The sequence below is a fragment of the Anomalospiza imberbis genome, chromosome 13, assembly GCF_031753505.1.
Source record: "Anomalospiza imberbis isolate Cuckoo-Finch-1a 21T00152 chromosome 13, ASM3175350v1, whole genome shotgun sequence".
Classification (NCBI taxonomy): domain Eukaryota; kingdom Metazoa; phylum Chordata; class Aves; order Passeriformes; family Viduidae; genus Anomalospiza; species Anomalospiza imberbis.
Genome location: NC_089693.1, coordinates 2606229 through 2622411, shown reverse-complemented (window position 1 = coordinate 2622411; position 16183 = coordinate 2606229). Strand labels below are relative to the sequence as shown.

At 48.5% G+C, this 16183-nt stretch overlaps 1 protein-coding gene and 1 long non-coding RNA gene across 6 annotated transcripts in view; one reads left to right on the top strand and one right to left on the bottom strand.

The window, feature by feature from the left end:
• LOC137481704 (uncharacterized) overlaps positions 1-4295 on the top strand; it is a 30182-nt gene extending 25887 nt beyond the window's left edge. The window contains exons 3-4 of one of the 3 annotated variants that reach the window (XR_011003608.1): positions 2213-3734; positions 3851-4295. This is a non-coding gene — a long non-coding RNA (uncharacterized lncRNA). The other 2 variants (XR_011003609.1, XR_011003610.1) reach the window with 2 other exon arrangements.
• The window catches only part of IGDCC3 (immunoglobulin superfamily DCC subclass member 3), a 99713-nt gene continuing 87482 nt past the window's right edge, over positions 3953-16183 (bottom strand). For all 3 annotated transcript variants that reach the window (XM_068203562.1, XM_068203563.1, XM_068203561.1), the window contains 7 exons: positions 12259-12506; positions 11549-11713; positions 6626-6814; positions 6253-6357; positions 5104-5242; positions 4680-4887; positions 3953-4591 (listed from right to left, as the gene is read on the bottom strand). In XM_068203562.1, the coding sequence (XP_068059663.1) occupies positions 4427-4591; positions 4680-4887; positions 5104-5242; positions 6253-6357; positions 6626-6814; positions 11549-11713; positions 12259-12506 (1219 nt within the window). In that variant the 3' untranslated portion in view covers positions 3953-4426. The remainder of the gene's footprint in view (positions 4592-4679; positions 4888-5103; positions 5243-6252; positions 6358-6625; positions 6815-11548; positions 11714-12258; positions 12507-16183) is intronic.

Sequence of the window (16183 nt, the reverse complement as noted above, 5' to 3'; positions counted from 1 at the left end):
GTCAGAGAGGGCTCAGACACTGCACTGATCCCCCCTGAAATGCCATGGGATGGTTATCCCAGGGGAACACCCCCACAGGCACCAAAACTCTTCCCTTCACTATCCAGAGGCAACAACATTTCATAGCTTCTCTCCTCTTTTATTGCCAACTTTAAACCTACAGTCCCGTGGTATAATTTTGGGTGGAAGCTTTAAAATCCCCAAACTGGTCCAGCACTTAAATATATCAGCCCCTTTACAAAACAAGGAAGAAGAAAGATAATGGCAGACAAATAAATACCTGAATTCAACAGTGTGAAAATACCCTGTCACAGCATAAAACTATTCCCTGTTCAACTAAAGACAATGTGGATACTATCCCTGAGGAAGCAGCCATCTCTGGTTAACTTGAGATCTCCAAAAATAGGTTGTGCCCATTATGGGTTACCAAAAATTAAAAAAAAAAATTAAAAAAAAAAATCAGCTTTTGGATATTTATTCTTTCCTGTAATTTCATCTCGCCACAGTCAGAAAATAAGAGGGTTTTTGGGATCAGCTGAGAAAAAGGCAACGGGTTGAATTAGTGTAATTATTTGAAAAATACTATAAGGATGGGATTCCTACCCCAAACACAGGCAGTTTCCAGCAGTTTGCAGCGGATCCAACACCTGCCCATCATCCAGTGGTTTTACCTCTGGGTAGAACTGATTCCTCCCATCAGGGAAAAGTGGGGGGAAAAAAGGAATAAGAAACTTGGCAAGCTGCTCCTTAAATGTTGTGGTGTGTAAAGGAGTGGTGAAGGGAGTGCTGCCCTTGAATGGCAGGTGGGTGCTGATGGTGAAAGGCGCTGGGAACCACCCTGGGACTGTCTGGCTGCCTCAGCCTCTGGTCTGGGGACATCAAATGACGCCTCGACCCCTTTCCTGTGGCACAGCCTATCTGCAACACACGGGGACCTGCTTTCCCATATCCAACCAAATACAATGTGTCTACCCGAGTACAACTTGTCTACTTGAGTACAACTGTGCCCCAAACACAGAATAAAATTCCATCCGTTTCCTTCAAAACGGGGGCAGCAGATTGGATAACGAAGGACAGGCTGTCCCCCATGCTGAAACCAAACACAAGCTCTTTTTAAAATTCCTTTTTCCTTCTCATTTCACAGATTAAGGGCCAGACATATGCTAGGTGATGTTTTCCCAAGTTTTGGACTGGGACAGCTTTGCCTCCAGCCCTGTTCAAGCACTGCAGTACAGCGAGTGGGGCTGTTATGTGTCGCTTTTCCAGCTTAGAGGCAGCCAGAGGCACAAAGCCAATATGTAATTTTGAGTGGGTTTTTTTGCCTAGTTTGGTGGACTTAGATAATTTAGGGAAGACCATGGATCCTCATGGATCACCAGACTTCAGCCTCATCCCTTCAGGGACTGAGCTGCCACAACTGTCTGTGTTTGGTCCCAACGGTACGAATTGACAAGAGCAGAAAAGAAACCCCAAAAAATAGGAAAAGCTAAACATCTAAAAAATAGTCTTTAAAGATTTACATCCATTTTCAACCATCTCAAACCAACACAGAATCTGCATTGGTTTAAGTCACCATGTTTCTGCATAATTAAAAAACAACAAAAGAAAAAAACTCTATTCTTGACATACTATTGTATTCCAACTAGTCAAATGGCACAGAATTTCCCTTTAATAAAAGGAAGTAGTGACAAATACTTGTTACTATTACAATATCACAATAATATGATATTAAATTAATAGCATGTTCACAGCTCCAGGAAGTCTGAGCTGAACACTACTCTAGGTTCTGTGTTCACTTTGGCAACGGTACTTATTCAATGTGAACGGCGGCGTTACACACACACAAAAAAACAATAAAAAGAAAAAGTGGGCTGGAGTGGGAGTGGGATGGCAGGAGAGGATCGGGTTGTCTTGATATGAGGTTATAACTCGAGCTGTTTGGTGTCTTCTCCTCCCTCCTTCCTTGCTCATCCTCTGGCTCCTGCGATGGGGTGGGCTGTGCTCTTGGTCTCACACAGCACTGTTCCCCCACAGTCCCTCCCCAGGCTGTCTCCAGGCCCAGCATCACAGGTGTGAGCAGGGATCATCTGACAGCCCATTTAGCCTCTTTGGTGGGGTGGGGAAAGGCTGTTTGGGGGTGTTAATGCCAAAATTTAACCCTTTGCATCTTTTTTGTTCTGCATGATGTCTACAGGAGGATGAATTTTAATAGGAGAGGGCTAGGAACACTGAGCCTGAACAGCTCCTTGCTCATGAGGTTGGTGCCATTACATCTGCTTGGGCCAAGCTGGATGAAGACAGAGTCCTGCTCACAGGTAACCCTGCCCAGCACCAGGACTGAGCTCAGGGAAGAGGCATTTGCTCAGCCTCCTGTATATTGTACTATTTACACAGTCATTGGTTGCATCCCATTGCCAGCTGGGCAGGTGACAGGGGTGTTTTTGACACAAGGGACTCTCCCACTGCTACCATTTAAAAAAATACAATTCATACTTTTTAAAAACTTAAACTAATTTCCTCTCCTGATTCCGTTCACTGTCCTTGCAAATACAGCAACGTTTGATTTACCACCACCTACACAAAGAGATCAAACCTTCACATTTGCCTGGATTTAACCACCTCACACAGCAGGGAAAGGGCTGCCGTCCGGCACCAGCTGGCACCTGGTGTCCCTGTCCCCCGTGTGTGCCCCCATCTCACCCATGGATGATGCTGGTCACACACTGACTCACAAGGCTGCACCACGCCAGGACAACCCAACCTCCATAGTGTCAGGTTGGTGGTTGATCTCTGGAGGGGACAAACCCTCTCTTTGGTGTCAGGAGCTCCTCTGCCCACCGTGGGCATGGGGAAGGGGCAGCTCTGGCAGCCCCCAGCAACCTCCTTGCCTTGTCCCTCCCAAGGAGCTGAGCCCTTTTTGGCTCCATTCATCCTTTGGACGTTCTCCTGTGGCTGGAAAGGCGCTGAAGGAGCTGGGCGCAGCTCAGTAGCGTCTCAAGGGATTCTAGAAGTGCTCTATTGGGGTTTCCCCACGGGTGCTCCTGATAGCAGGGTGGGCTTTGGGACAAGACAGTGATGTCCAGGTTCTCACCTCCCAAGGGTGTGTTGTGCTGCTTATGCCGGCACACGCCATAGATCATCCTGGTGGGAATCAGCCTTGGGGAGCAGCACACTGATGGGGCAGAAGGGTGCTCTAACCCCAGCACTGGAATCTGAGCACCCCATCCCTTCAAACCCAGGATGGACCAGTGCCCAAATCAGCCCTGGAAAGGCAGTGGTGCCAGGGAGCCACAGGGCATCACGCTGCTTGTCTGCGACCACCCCGACAATCTTTAAAGTAAAAAACCACAACACGAATCTCCGCCACACAAAATCACACTGGAGCCCCCAAAAGTAAAGCTCATAACACCAGTGAAGCATCGTGCTTCATGTGGGGCTGGGTAGGAGAGGCAGGAATTGAGGGAGAGGAGAGGATACACACACACCCACACACACACACCCACACATGCACACACGAGTTTCTCTCACGCTTGAGGTAGAACATTGCTTTCAAAGGTTTGGAAGTGCTTTAGATGGGAACAACAACAAGGAAGCCACCAAGGTGGCGGGTACAGAGCGTGACTGCTGAGGTAGGACCATGCTTGTACTGACCAAGTGCTACACTACTTGTTTGTTTGAACACGAAGGAAGACGCAGGTATTTCTGCTTCCCAGAAGACATTCATTCCGGTTGAGGTAGGTTCTGAGTTCACTCGGGTTGTCTGTCCAAGTCTTTCAGTAGCCCTCAGGCATCCTTTGACACACACACACTCTTTTTTTTTTTTTTTCTTTTTTTTTTCCATATTATTTAGAGTCAATCAGCAAAAAAAGTATCCTGAGAAATAGCAAAAGTGTACAAAATCATCAAATCCATGGAGAGACAGCCTTCCTAGGCCTCAATTTTTGGAGTCAAGTTAGAAGGATTTTTCCAAATCCAGTCTTCTGGAAATAAAAAATAGATCCAAAAAGTAGTCCTAAAGCTGCTGATCAGTAAAAAGTCTGGGATGCCAAGAGATGGGGGCTCCACTGTATCCCCAGTCTGTCAGAGACTGGAGAGTTTGCCAAACTCTGCCAAGGAGTCTGTTACATAGCAGCTGTGGGGAAAATCCATCGTGACCAGTCTCCAGAGAGCCATCATCGGAAGAAACACATTGAGAGGCTCAAGAGAGGTCAGAAAGATAAACTTCACAGAGTTTCCAAAAGGCTGTATACATATATATATATATATATATATTTATATATATATATAAAAATAAAGCAAAACAAAAAAATAACAATCAGACCGTAGAAATCTTCAATTGACCTGAGATTGACAACTCGTAAAGACATCACCAGCCGCGGGTTTGGTTTCTGGTAACTCCTACAAGAGGCTTCGAGTCTTGGCAGTTTTATCCTTCATTGGCAGGACCATGGTTGGGAGCCGAAGCAGCAGGACTGCTGCCATGGGGGTTTTTTGGGAGGGGGTCTGGCTGCTCCTCAATGATGCTGAACTCATCCAGAGGGAGTGTGGAGATCTGGGTTTCGTCGTGGGGGGCTGACAGGCTGTGAGCTGACTGGAGAGAGAGAGAGAAGAGGACAATGCAGTGACAGTGACAGCTCTCCGATGCACAGCCAGATGTGCTCCCATGCTGCTGGACTTACCATTACTCCCTTCTCTTGCTGCTCCTGGGATGGGGATGCTGGGAATAACCTCTCTAGCTCGTTCATATCCAGCTGCTTTCCATTCAAGTCCCGGTCGTCCCTGTCTCTACGAGTGGCCCCGTTCAGGACAAGGCCCGTGGCACTCCGCTGGCTCCGGGGGATCTGAGGGGTTGACAGCTGCTCCTGTACGTTTTTGCACATCAGCAGCCTGAAAAACAAAGAGATGGAGCCTGAGAGTGAGAGGTGGTTTATCCTCTGTTTCTTCCCCCAGGCTGGCATCTGCCTTGTCCCTGTGCTACATTCCTTCATCCTTCAATCCATCCTATAAAGTCCAACATTGCACTGGGGATGTGAGACTCAGGTGGGCACACCCACAGTACCAGGGACTACCACCCCTTGTGAGCAGTGGCATGAGCATCCCTACCTTCCTCGGTACCCAAACATAAGGAAGAGGATGCAGAATATGATGCATGTGACGCCGATGTGGATCCCGATGATGATGCCGGTCGTGGAGGTTTTATTGTTCTGCTCATCCTTCATGCAGTCACAGGGAGGATTCAGCACTGCCAGGAAAAGGTGGATAGGTCAGTGGTGCTACTCTCCTATTGCTCCTCTGGCTTTTGGGGAGCCCAGAGCCAAAGTCAGAGCCTTGGGCAGTGCTGGGAGCTGTGTATGGGAAGAGGAGAGCCACGTGGGAAGCAGGGGTTTGCTGCCTGCCTATGCACCTCCCTTGCTCCCAGCACCCCAGGAAGGGGGACACAGCAAGCACAGGACTGGAATATCTGTATTGAGCCAGCCCCATTACCTGGTTACTGTCATTAGACACAATTAATGAAAAAAATCCACCCTCATGTTAATTTTTGCAATACCCCATGCTACAGTGGGAGGTAAGAGGCAGCCACCACACCACAGCAGGCTGAAACCTGATGGAGTAGACAGATGCCAATGAGATTAGTATTTACTCCAGCACAGACAGAAGAGTAATAACTATCTCTTGAAGATATTCCCACTGGAGGCTTAAAAGGCTTCCAAGAGCAGCAGGATGTTTTTTACACATAGATGGATATGAAACGTGTGATAACTTAAAGGATTCCCTCTAGAGGTTTCTCCTTTGCTGCCACGTAATACAGGGCTCACGCTCTGCAGCCATTTCCCATTTCCCTTTCCAAAGACATGTCTCCTCTCTTTTGACCAGTGAAGGGCAAAATATCCAGGAGAGCTCCAGGAGAGCAGAGATGCTCAGTGCACCATATCTCACCTGAGGATGGCAGCTGGTACCTTATGCATGGGGGGTTGTTCATGTTCATAGCTTCACCTGTCTCAAGCTTAGGGGACAAACCTGGCATGTGCAAAACATTTGGTTTGTCTTCTCCCCATTGGTTAAAAAAGCCATCCAGGTGCTCTTATCCCTGCAGAGTTTTGCCTCAGCATTATTTGTGATGCTGAAAATAAATGAGTGGCTGAAGGTGAGATGAGGGTAATGCCACAGGGGGCACACAGGATGTCTTTGGCCTCACCACCTTCCTGCAGAGCTGTTTCCCAAACCAGCACTGAGACCACGGTCCCATCTCACCTGTCCTCTCCACAGTTTCCCTCAGGGACACGAAGCGGACAGTGGAGTTTCCGTCCCCGTGCTGGTTGTAGGCGAGGAGTTTGACTTCATACACCACCGACGCGTCTGCCCAGGGGGACACAAGAGGGACAGTTCAGGTGTAACCATGAGCCTTATCTCCCCCAGTGATGCTTATCTGGGAAAAGAACACCTTACCAAATACACACAAGATGTTGCAAAGAAGTACCTGTTGCTGGGAATGCACCCACAAAACCTGGGGAACAGCTGCAGCATTTAGGGGTTGGGATACACATTTCAGCTCTCTCCTGCTAATCACAATAGGGTAGGGTGGGCAGAGGGGACATGGATTGGATCAAGGTGTCACCATACTCACCCAGGTGGGTAATGTTGTAGGCTGTGATGTTGCTGGCCAGGAGCACTGGACCTGTGTACTGGGAAAGGTGGACTTTGCGGTAATACAGCTTGAAGCCTTCATGCTGGCCCAGTTTGATGGAGGGTTCCCACGTTGCCTGCACGGTGGTGCTGTTAATGACTTTAATAAAGAGGGATGGCATGGCTGGGACTGAAACAGAGAGAGAAAGACAGTGGGTTGCATGTGCTTTTTCAGTCTGCGTGATGAGAAATTCCCCAGCAGCCTTTCCCTGCAGTCAGTGCATCAAAGAATGTGTCAGCTGAGACTGAGAAAAATCCGAGCAGACCAGAATCTGGTTTAACAGCTTTGAACTTCTTCAGGGAGCTGCAGGAGTTTGCAAGGGTTCCTTCTGCTCAGATCAGCAAGCAGAAACTACTTTTACACTTTGGCTGCAATATGATGCTCAGTCTGGCTGGGTCAGGGCAGGAATGCAGCAACTTTGGCAATACATTCTCAAATTCCAGTTTTTTGCCCTCACCCTGAGGCACGGACCTTTCAGAGTGATTAATCCCCTTGGGAGGAAGAAACCAGAAGGGATGGAGCTGGAGACATCCATCTTAAAAGTGTGCTAGGTACCTGCACTGGCTTGCAGGGGGCTTGCTCTCCCCATCAGCTTGAGGAGGGAGATTTGTGGCTGTGCTGGGGACTCAGGGGAGAACCAGAGCATCTTCATCAACAGCCCCAAACAGCTGAGCAGCCTGAGATCCCTGCACAGCTGGGGCTGGCTTGTTTTGGGCGGCAGGCACTTACCTGGCCTGAGGGGCACACAGGGGATCAGCTGGGAAGATGTCCCTGCTGCTGATTCAAAGTCCACCAGGAACATGCTCCAGTCAATGCCCCAAAGCCCTGCCCTCATTCTCATTCTCGGGGTTTGCTGCAGAGTGGGTCAGACCATTCCCTCTCCAGATCCCTAAACAGCTGCCTGGCCCCATCCTGCCCCATCCGTCTTGCTTGAGAGGCAAAGATCTGCAAATTAAAGCCAATTTTCTTGTGATATCTGGGTTTTCCAAAGCTGGCTGTGCCCCAAGCCCAGCCTCATGCCCTGGGCAGCACTGGGGCACACAGTCCATGTTTCCCCCTCCCTCCCTTTCTCCTACACTGATCACACCATTACCAGATGTGTCTCAGCAGGACATTTCACTGATGATTTTTTTTCTCATTTCCACAAATCACCCCCAGGCTAAACTCTCCAATCAGTTCCCCAACCTTTGGCACCATCCAGAAGGTGCAAAGCATGAAGTGCTGCAGTCTCTGCCCTGCCCAGGGCTCTGCTCCAGCACTGGCACCAGGAGGGAGAAAAGATTTTGGGCACCAGGCACCAAGCTCAGCTCACCCCACAGCAAAATCATCCAGCAGAACAGCTCTACTTCTCCAGCAGCCTCCAGGCTTTGAGGTAGAGCTGTTTTTCCAATCCTACATGATTACAAGCTCAGCAGTTCCCACATACAAGGCTTGCTGGGCTTGCACTGGACCAAAGCTGCTTTCTGGCTTATTTCTCCCCTAAGGGTCTCTAAGGATGAGCAGTGCAAACCCGGCCTTTGGCATAGAGTTCAGCACAACCATTAGTGAGCGATGGGGAAATGCAGACGAAACACGGCCATGTCAGTCTAAGACTGATGAGAGCTAAAAAGGGCATTTCCTCAATTTAACAGTAAAACTGCACAGCACAACCATTTGCCTTTCCCCGGGTACTGAGAGCTCAACCTTTCCCATGAGGAGATTTTAGAGGATGGATGGATGCCTCTCCAGTTGAGCAGGAGGGTCTGGGCAATCCTGTCTCTTCCCAAAGTGTTGCTCTCCCTCAGGCTGCAGGGGCTTTGCTTGATGTCCTCTGAATAAGCCCATGGAGATGAACAAGACCCTGCTGACTGCCACGTAACTCCATGTGGATTCAGGAGGAAAGACCCAGTGTTCTGAGATAAATGAGATCTCATCCTGCTTGAGCGCTGCCGATGGGAAAAAAATGGGCCCAAGTATTCCTTCTTGATAGGATTTATTCTGATGTGCATTTCATTGCTGGGAAGGCTGAACTTAACAATTCCTGGGTGCAAAACACAGAGTAAATTCTATTTATGTCAGAATGCGCCATTCTTTCCAAGGCTGCATATTTTTGCAATCCAGTTAAATACTCCTTTTTTCTTATTCTCCCAATTCCCTCCAGGGCAAATATCCCCGCTCTGAGAAGTTGGACCCTTGCTTAAAGCGTCACTTTTCCAGCCACGGGTGAAAACACCACAGAAAGGGAAATTATCACATTATCCCATGGACAAAGAAACACTGATGTGGGCCATCCTGATTTGTGAAGAGTTGGCTTTATTTTATGGTTGCAGAGCCTTACATTTAATAAAAACCACAAGAATATCTCTCCTTCAAAATATGGAATATAATGTATTTATTCAAACTTTGAGTATATATATTTATATATATATGTATAATACTGATTATAGGTATATGCACTCGCAGAATGCACGTGCTGTTTATAATGTGGTTACACAAATAAGTGTATACAATGGAATATATCTGTCTGTGTGTAAATATATGTACACACACCAGCAGATAGGTGCTTCACAGAAGTATATATTAGACATAATATGGAGCTAATATAAGTGAGGCATCTCCCTCATGCTAAGGGCTGGGATACTTGTTTTCCTCTTCCGTGCTGTTTGGAATTTTCCCCAGGTTATTTCAACTTTCTTCTTGAAGGCGTCTTTAGCCGAAGGTGACTAAAGGAACAGTCTTCATCCTAGAGAAATGTCAAAAAGTCCTGGAGAAAACCCTAAAAAGCATTAAAAGACAAGAACAAGGAGTGTGTGCTGCTTAATGAAGCAGAGAGCGTTTGAGATTTAAAATACCATGGCATTTGTGAAACGGCATAAAGGAGAACGACAGGGAGGAGGCAGAAAGGCCTTCCCAGAAGTGAGGTTTATGGAGGAAGACAAGGTTCACTCGAGTCCCTTTTCTACAGCATCTTCCCTTCTACTCTCCATCCAAAATCAGTGCTGGCACAAAGGAAGGAGCACTGTGTCTCTAGAAAGCATCAGAGGCTTCAGCCAAGCGCCCTCTCAGCGTACTGCCAGCCCTGAGAAGCTGATGGCCCCAAGCCAAAAGTAACCCTGCTCCTCTGTTTTGTGTAGAGTATTTCATATTCCTGCTCCAAACAATACCAGCATAACATGGTCACTCAGACCTGTCTCCAGCTGGCAGCATCTCTGCTGCCCTGGCTCCACTGAGCTGTCCCTGGCTGCCGGATATGGCATCTTGGAAAATGCATCCTTTTCTGAAGCTGTTAGCACAGATCCAGGGGCTCCCCAAACTCAGGGGGGACTCAGCTCTCCCGTGCATATTGGGAGGGCACAGGGTGAAGTGGCCTGGCCTTGAGAAGAGAGAAATCTGTGTGAAACCTAAATTTGGTGACAAAAGCCACTGGGCCCTGGCTCTCTGAGCCGCTCTCTCCTCTGTGAGCAGAAGGCAACAGGCACCCGAGTGAAGCAAAGTGAACAAATGAAGCCAGAACTGGGGCTTTTAAATCTTTTTACCTTCCTACAAGGCAAACACAGGCTGGGGTTGAGTGATCTGAACCAAGCCAGCTTGTCCATCCAGAACAGGGAGCTAATTCCTGAAGCTTTGTTACGCAGGACAAGCCTTTTTAAAAGGACAGCATGACAGAGATACCTTAAAACTTCAGAGAGCCAGGAAATTTACGATCCCATTACCAGATACCTAACTATTCCTGTCATGATTGAAGGTAATAATGACAAAATGTCCTCTCTCACTTGACCTGGACTTCTATACAGTCACCGAGCTCTATAGAGCATGGCTGGCTTGTAGCTCCTGGGGCTGAACTTTTAGGGCATCAGGTCAAGAAGTTTCAAGCTTCCCCTTAGCCCATCCTTCTGCCTCTAAATTGTGAGGAAAAACAAACTCCAAGGGTGACTGATTCCCTGCAGAGTACCAAGGAAAATAAACTCGCAGAGCAACAACCCAGTGGGCAAGGATTTACTGGTGTTTTTGCTTAAATTCCGTAATACATATCTGCAAGGGCTGAGAACAGAATGAAAATGGGATCCCCCACCTGGAAGTCAACACACTTCCATTTGATCCTAAATAACATCCTCACACCCAAGGTCTTCTCCGCTGGAAATTCATAATTACTGAATGCTCATAAGAATGATTCCTAGGAAATTAGTCTCTGTATCTGAGACAAGCCAGGATTCAGAAATAGATGAGTCTCTAGGAAAACACTCTTCCAGTTCTGACATATCACACAGGGGCTGTGGTTTCTACCTGGTACCTGTGTGCAAGGGTCCTATGTTAAAACACCCACTGTCTTTCTGAGGAAGCTAACTGGTGGCCAAGTCAGGAAAAAAAAAGCCTTAGAGATCACCCTGACTTCCCACTGAAACAGCTGCTCCAAGGCATGGATCTGTAGGTCAGGACAGCTCAGCTCTAGTGTGATTTGCCCTGGATAGAGCAGAAAATAATATAAAATCTTTCAAAGTGTGGAACTTATCAAGTAAGAGCTGTGAGTACCAGAGCTGCTGGAAGATTATGAGATGCTGCTTGAGCAGGAAGTCTGCATTTAGCAAGGAGTTTAGGAACAGCCCAGAGCAGCTGCAATGCACAAGGCCAGGCAGGTTTGCACTCACCCCCTGCTACAACATCAGCTGGGAGAGGCGATGCTGTGTTTAATCAGTGAACCCCCCTGCAAGGATACAAGTGAATTTTACACAATATCCCAGAGTACGAGGAGCAGCAGGAACAAGGAGCAGCAACACCACAGGCTACAGTGCCACAGCGCTGCGGGGCGGTGTCGGGGTGAGCGGCGCTGCTGCTACGCACAGCGGGCGTCAGCATCTGAGGGTCCCTGCGCAAAGCGTTCCTTACCTTCCCCCAGCGTGCTCACCACCGTGACTTCTGAGGCTTTGCTGGCACCCCGGGAGGTGTAAGCCTTTATATAAAAGCTGTAGCTGGTCGAGGGCTCCAGATCAGTCACTAGCTGCTGGAAGGTGCTCTTGCTAACAGCCTCCTGGTACTCCATCTCTACAGGGTCTGAAATGCAAAGGGAGAGAGAAATGAGTGGTGTTAGGCTTTGCAAGAGGTAAAGAGAATAAATAGATGTTGCAAGCAGTAATTTTGGTCCCTGGGGTAGATATGTACTTGCTCACACACATTTCTGGTTATATTTCAAGGCCATTGAAATTGGTAATGTTGGGATACGGCTTTAAGCAACCTGATCTAGTGGAAGATGTTCCTGCCTGTGGCAGGGGTTGGAACTCGATAAGGTCCCTTCCAACTCAAACCATTCTATGATTCTCTGATTCTGTGATCTCTGAGTACTTTGCCAGAGAGCTATATGGGCAGCAAGATTTGACTATGCAGCTTCATCCTCCCCACCCTTTTGATAATTACAATGGTATATGTAGTATTTGCAGGTATTTACAGCCTCATCTCTGCCCTTCAGAAACTGGGAGGTGACAGAAAACAGTGATGGCAGCACGGACCACTACAGTGCAGACCTGGTTTTACCTAATGGGCTGTGTTGCTGAATTACAGGGAGGCCGAGGGTGCTCTGGGCAGTGGGCGTAGCGCTGTACCTGCAGCTTTCCGGATGTGCAGCACGTAGCCGATGATCTCCTTGGTGTTCTGCAGGGGCTTTTCCCAGGACACCTGGATGGTGGTTGCAGAGACAGTCTCTGCCCTCACGCCCTGAGGAGGGCTGGGCAGCCCATCAGCCCACAGCACGGTGAGGCGGGCGCTGGCCTGCGTGGAGCCCGCACTGTTCTCGGCCAGGCACTGGTAGATGGCTTCATCCGCCTGGTTGATCCCATAGATGGAGAGAGTGCTGTGTGGGGACATGAGAGGGACGAGCATCACACTGACTGCCATGGTCCCTGTGCTGGCTCCCATGGCAGGGCATCCCACAGCTTCCATCTCCACAGAAAGCTTTCAGGAAGCCATGGGCTGGTGCTTTTGGGGAAGGAGAAGTCCAGGAGGTGGAGATGTCATTCCCTGTGACCGGGCATTTTATCTGTCTTGATCTGCAGATAGTGTGGTTCAAGTATAGCCAGATGTGGACAGAGTGGGACAGGGACCAGCAGGATCTAAAGGTGTGGATTCAGGAAGATCCCAGCCACACCACAGAGCCAGCTCTGTGGCAAGTGCATCCACATAGCCAAAACAGCTTTAACTGGCTTAGCTCCAGTACACACCAGTGAGACCCATCCAGGCACTGCACGTGGTTGCTAAGCCAAGTCCAATCAAACACAGCCAGAAAGCCCTCTGGTAACGCTCTAATTGCATTATAGCACATTAGAGCTGTCTAAGGGTAACAGTGGGATTAGCTGATTTATCCAGCAGGGTTATAGCCTCAGCTCCTGCTTCTGCACTTTCAGAAGCACCATCACCATGAGCCAAAAGCCAAGGCTTATGAGCAAGTCACAGGTTTTGTCTGCAGAACCTCTATTTTTGATGCTTGTGCATCAAAGCTTGCTGCCTTCCAGGGAAACAACCAGAGCAGTTCTTCCAGCCTGCTCTTGGAGGCTTCCATATCAGGTTTAGATGCTGTTTTCACCATCCAAGAAAGGACAGGCACTGACTACCCTGGAAAACACCCCTAAAGCAGGGGGAAAAGCCAGCCATGTACCAGCCTCCCAAATGCACATATTCCTGAGCATGGTGCCCATCTCTGCACAGGGACAGTCAGCGTCTTTGTACATGTGGCCACATGAACTGGAGGCCCTTTCTGCACTGCAGGACCCTCCAGCAATGGCTGTGGACAACTGGAGCAAGTTCAGGGCCAGCTCAAAAGTTGCACCACGCAATATCTTTAAAACAACACGAACAAATACTGACTCAGAAATAATTGTGCACCACATTAGCTCTGTCTTGCCATTTGAATGCACAAAGCAGCTTTTCTTAATAACATCTGCTCACAAACAGGGACCCATCAATGAAAGCTCCACTCAAAGCCAAGCCAGGAACAACACGATTCAGGATGTGAATCCATCAGACACAAGGCCTCCTAAATAAATAAATAACTAAATAAATAAAATACCAAGTGTATCTCCCTTCTAAGGCATGGCATGGACACTGTCACCAGTGGGTACAGCTCTGAGCTGGAGCTGGAATGGCAGATTTGACACTGGAGATGTTTTTTTACCCAGCTCTGAGGCAGCAGCTCAGGTGATGGTAAAATCTGCCTACAATGCCTTTGGTCCTGGGAGGATGTTCTCACACACAGGACATCCTTGGGAAAACTTCAGAAGCTCACATGAGCTTTTTCTTACTTTTCTGTAAGAAATGACCCAAACCTACCAAAATCCATATCCACTACTTGCTTCTAAGGAGAAACAAATTACTTTCTTCTCCTGAAGTGAATTCTAGGTGGACCTGGAACTTGACTGCACATGAGTAAATCCCAAGCATCCCCGCTGATGCAGGAGGCACTTCAAGGCTTTTTGGGAATCACAATCAAAGCTGTCTTTTATGTAAATGAAAAACCGAACATTGGAAGTGGAAATGATAAATAATCTGCCACTGCCTGCCTGTATGTCAGAACAAATGCTTCTTCTAATTGCAGCAAAATATTGGTCTTCATATATTAAAATTTATTATTGCTGTTGATTTAACATTCCTATTTCTGCCTTGCAAATTATCGGGGGCCATGGTGAGTGAGCAAATGTTTAACAATCATCTATTTATGTCCTGTGCCTTTGTTTCCTTGGAAACATTGTAAATGGAATATCAAATGTGATGGCTTCAGCTGATATGGTGATTTTCGAGAGTCAGCCCTAAGCTCCTCTCATAGCCACGGGCTCAACGTATCTGATTAAATGGAAGGAGAAAGGCAGAGCTGGGAGAGGGCGCGGGGAGGAAGGACCCGATGTGTGGCTCAGCTGTGTCAACAAGGGCTGACTCCTGTGAGGACAGATGGCAGAAGGCAGAATTACGCCATCCCAGAGCTGCACTCCCAGCCCTGCACAAAGCAGATGTGTGGAAGGAGCAGCAGCACTTCCTTCTGCCCCATCAATGCAGGGATTATTTCCATGTGGCTGCTGTGCATCTGGGAACCCAGAGCAGCCAGGCCGGGCTGCCACATGGGCCAAGAGCAGCCTTAAGCTTCCCAAGCACAAAGCAGATCTGGACCAAGGAGTATTTGGGCTCCACTGCCTCCAGGTGCATTTACTTGCTCTGCTTAGAGAGAAGAAGATGTGCAGGGAGGAAGGAAAAGGGGAGCTAGGCTGAAAAGCAGTGCAAGGAGCCTGATGGCAGTGCTGTGATTCTGTGGCCAAAGACTTCTCTCTCCTGGGAGGATTTGGGGGTGAGCAAAGTTCCTCATGTAGGACACAGATGATGTGAAGGATGGCACTTGGACACTGGGACCTGGAGCTGAGCAGAGTCTCTGTCACACACAGTCAAGTCAAAAGAAATAAATACAGTATTTTCTGGGAAGTTGGCATGGCACGTAGCTGGAAATTTGCTTCAGGCTTCAGAAAGTTCATTTTCATTGAGATTTCCTTGGCTGTGTTTGGATGTGCTGTGCAATGAGAGCCTTGGCCATCCATTACCTGGAGCCCACGTCACCTAGAATGATACGCAGGCTATGGGGCACTAAAACAGCTGGATTTTTGGCTATGAGAGCATGGAGAAGCTGGTGAACAGAATGCCCAGCATCTAAACATCAGCTCCATGAGAATCACCTCCCAGCATGTGGAGGATGCAGTGCAGCAGGGCCAGTGTTCAGTCCTAGGTTTTGCTGCTTTTTGTCTTTTTTTTTTTTAAAGAAAGCTCAAACAAAAGGAAGATCTGTAGTTGCCGTGTGAGAAGGCGCAAGAGCGTCTCTGTGTGTCAACCATCTGAAATATGCAGTGTCCTTTTATTTCTTCCCATCAGCATGAAAAAAATCTGTCACTTTGGGACATCTGCTGCCGGAAAACTTTCCCGCGAGTGCCAGACTGGCAGCGCCGCGAGCACGTCAGACGAGGCGAGATGCCAGAAGGCTTTCTGCTGGTCACCAGAGCCGCTCGGCGAGCCGAGGGCTCCATCACATCTCCACACAATGCCCTGACAGGCATTGATGGAAGTGGGGAGAGGAGCTGCTGCAGATTCACACCCGGCTGAGCTGAAACGAGAGGCCTCTGCTGCTCGAAAGCCGCAGTATTCCCAAGCTGTCTTCCCAGTTCGTAGGCAATCAGGATGACTGATCTGGCTCGGGTCAGGGGTCCAGGCCGGTGACCGGAGATCGGCTTTCCAAAGGCTCCTCTGAAAAAGTCTGTGAACTGAAGGAAGCCTCTTCATCGATTCAGGAGCACAAAGAAGAGGGGCCCATCTGGGAGGGCATCGGCCTGCGCGCGCACAGGCGCACAAAGGAGGGAGTGTGATGAAATTAATGCAGAGAGCAGGCTGTGGCTAGCAGGGACAGCATTCTGAGTGCCAGCAGATACAGAAAGCCACCAGTGCCACATTCAGATGCCCCATCCCTACTCTGGCTCAGTTTGTCATGGCCTGTGTTGTGCTGTG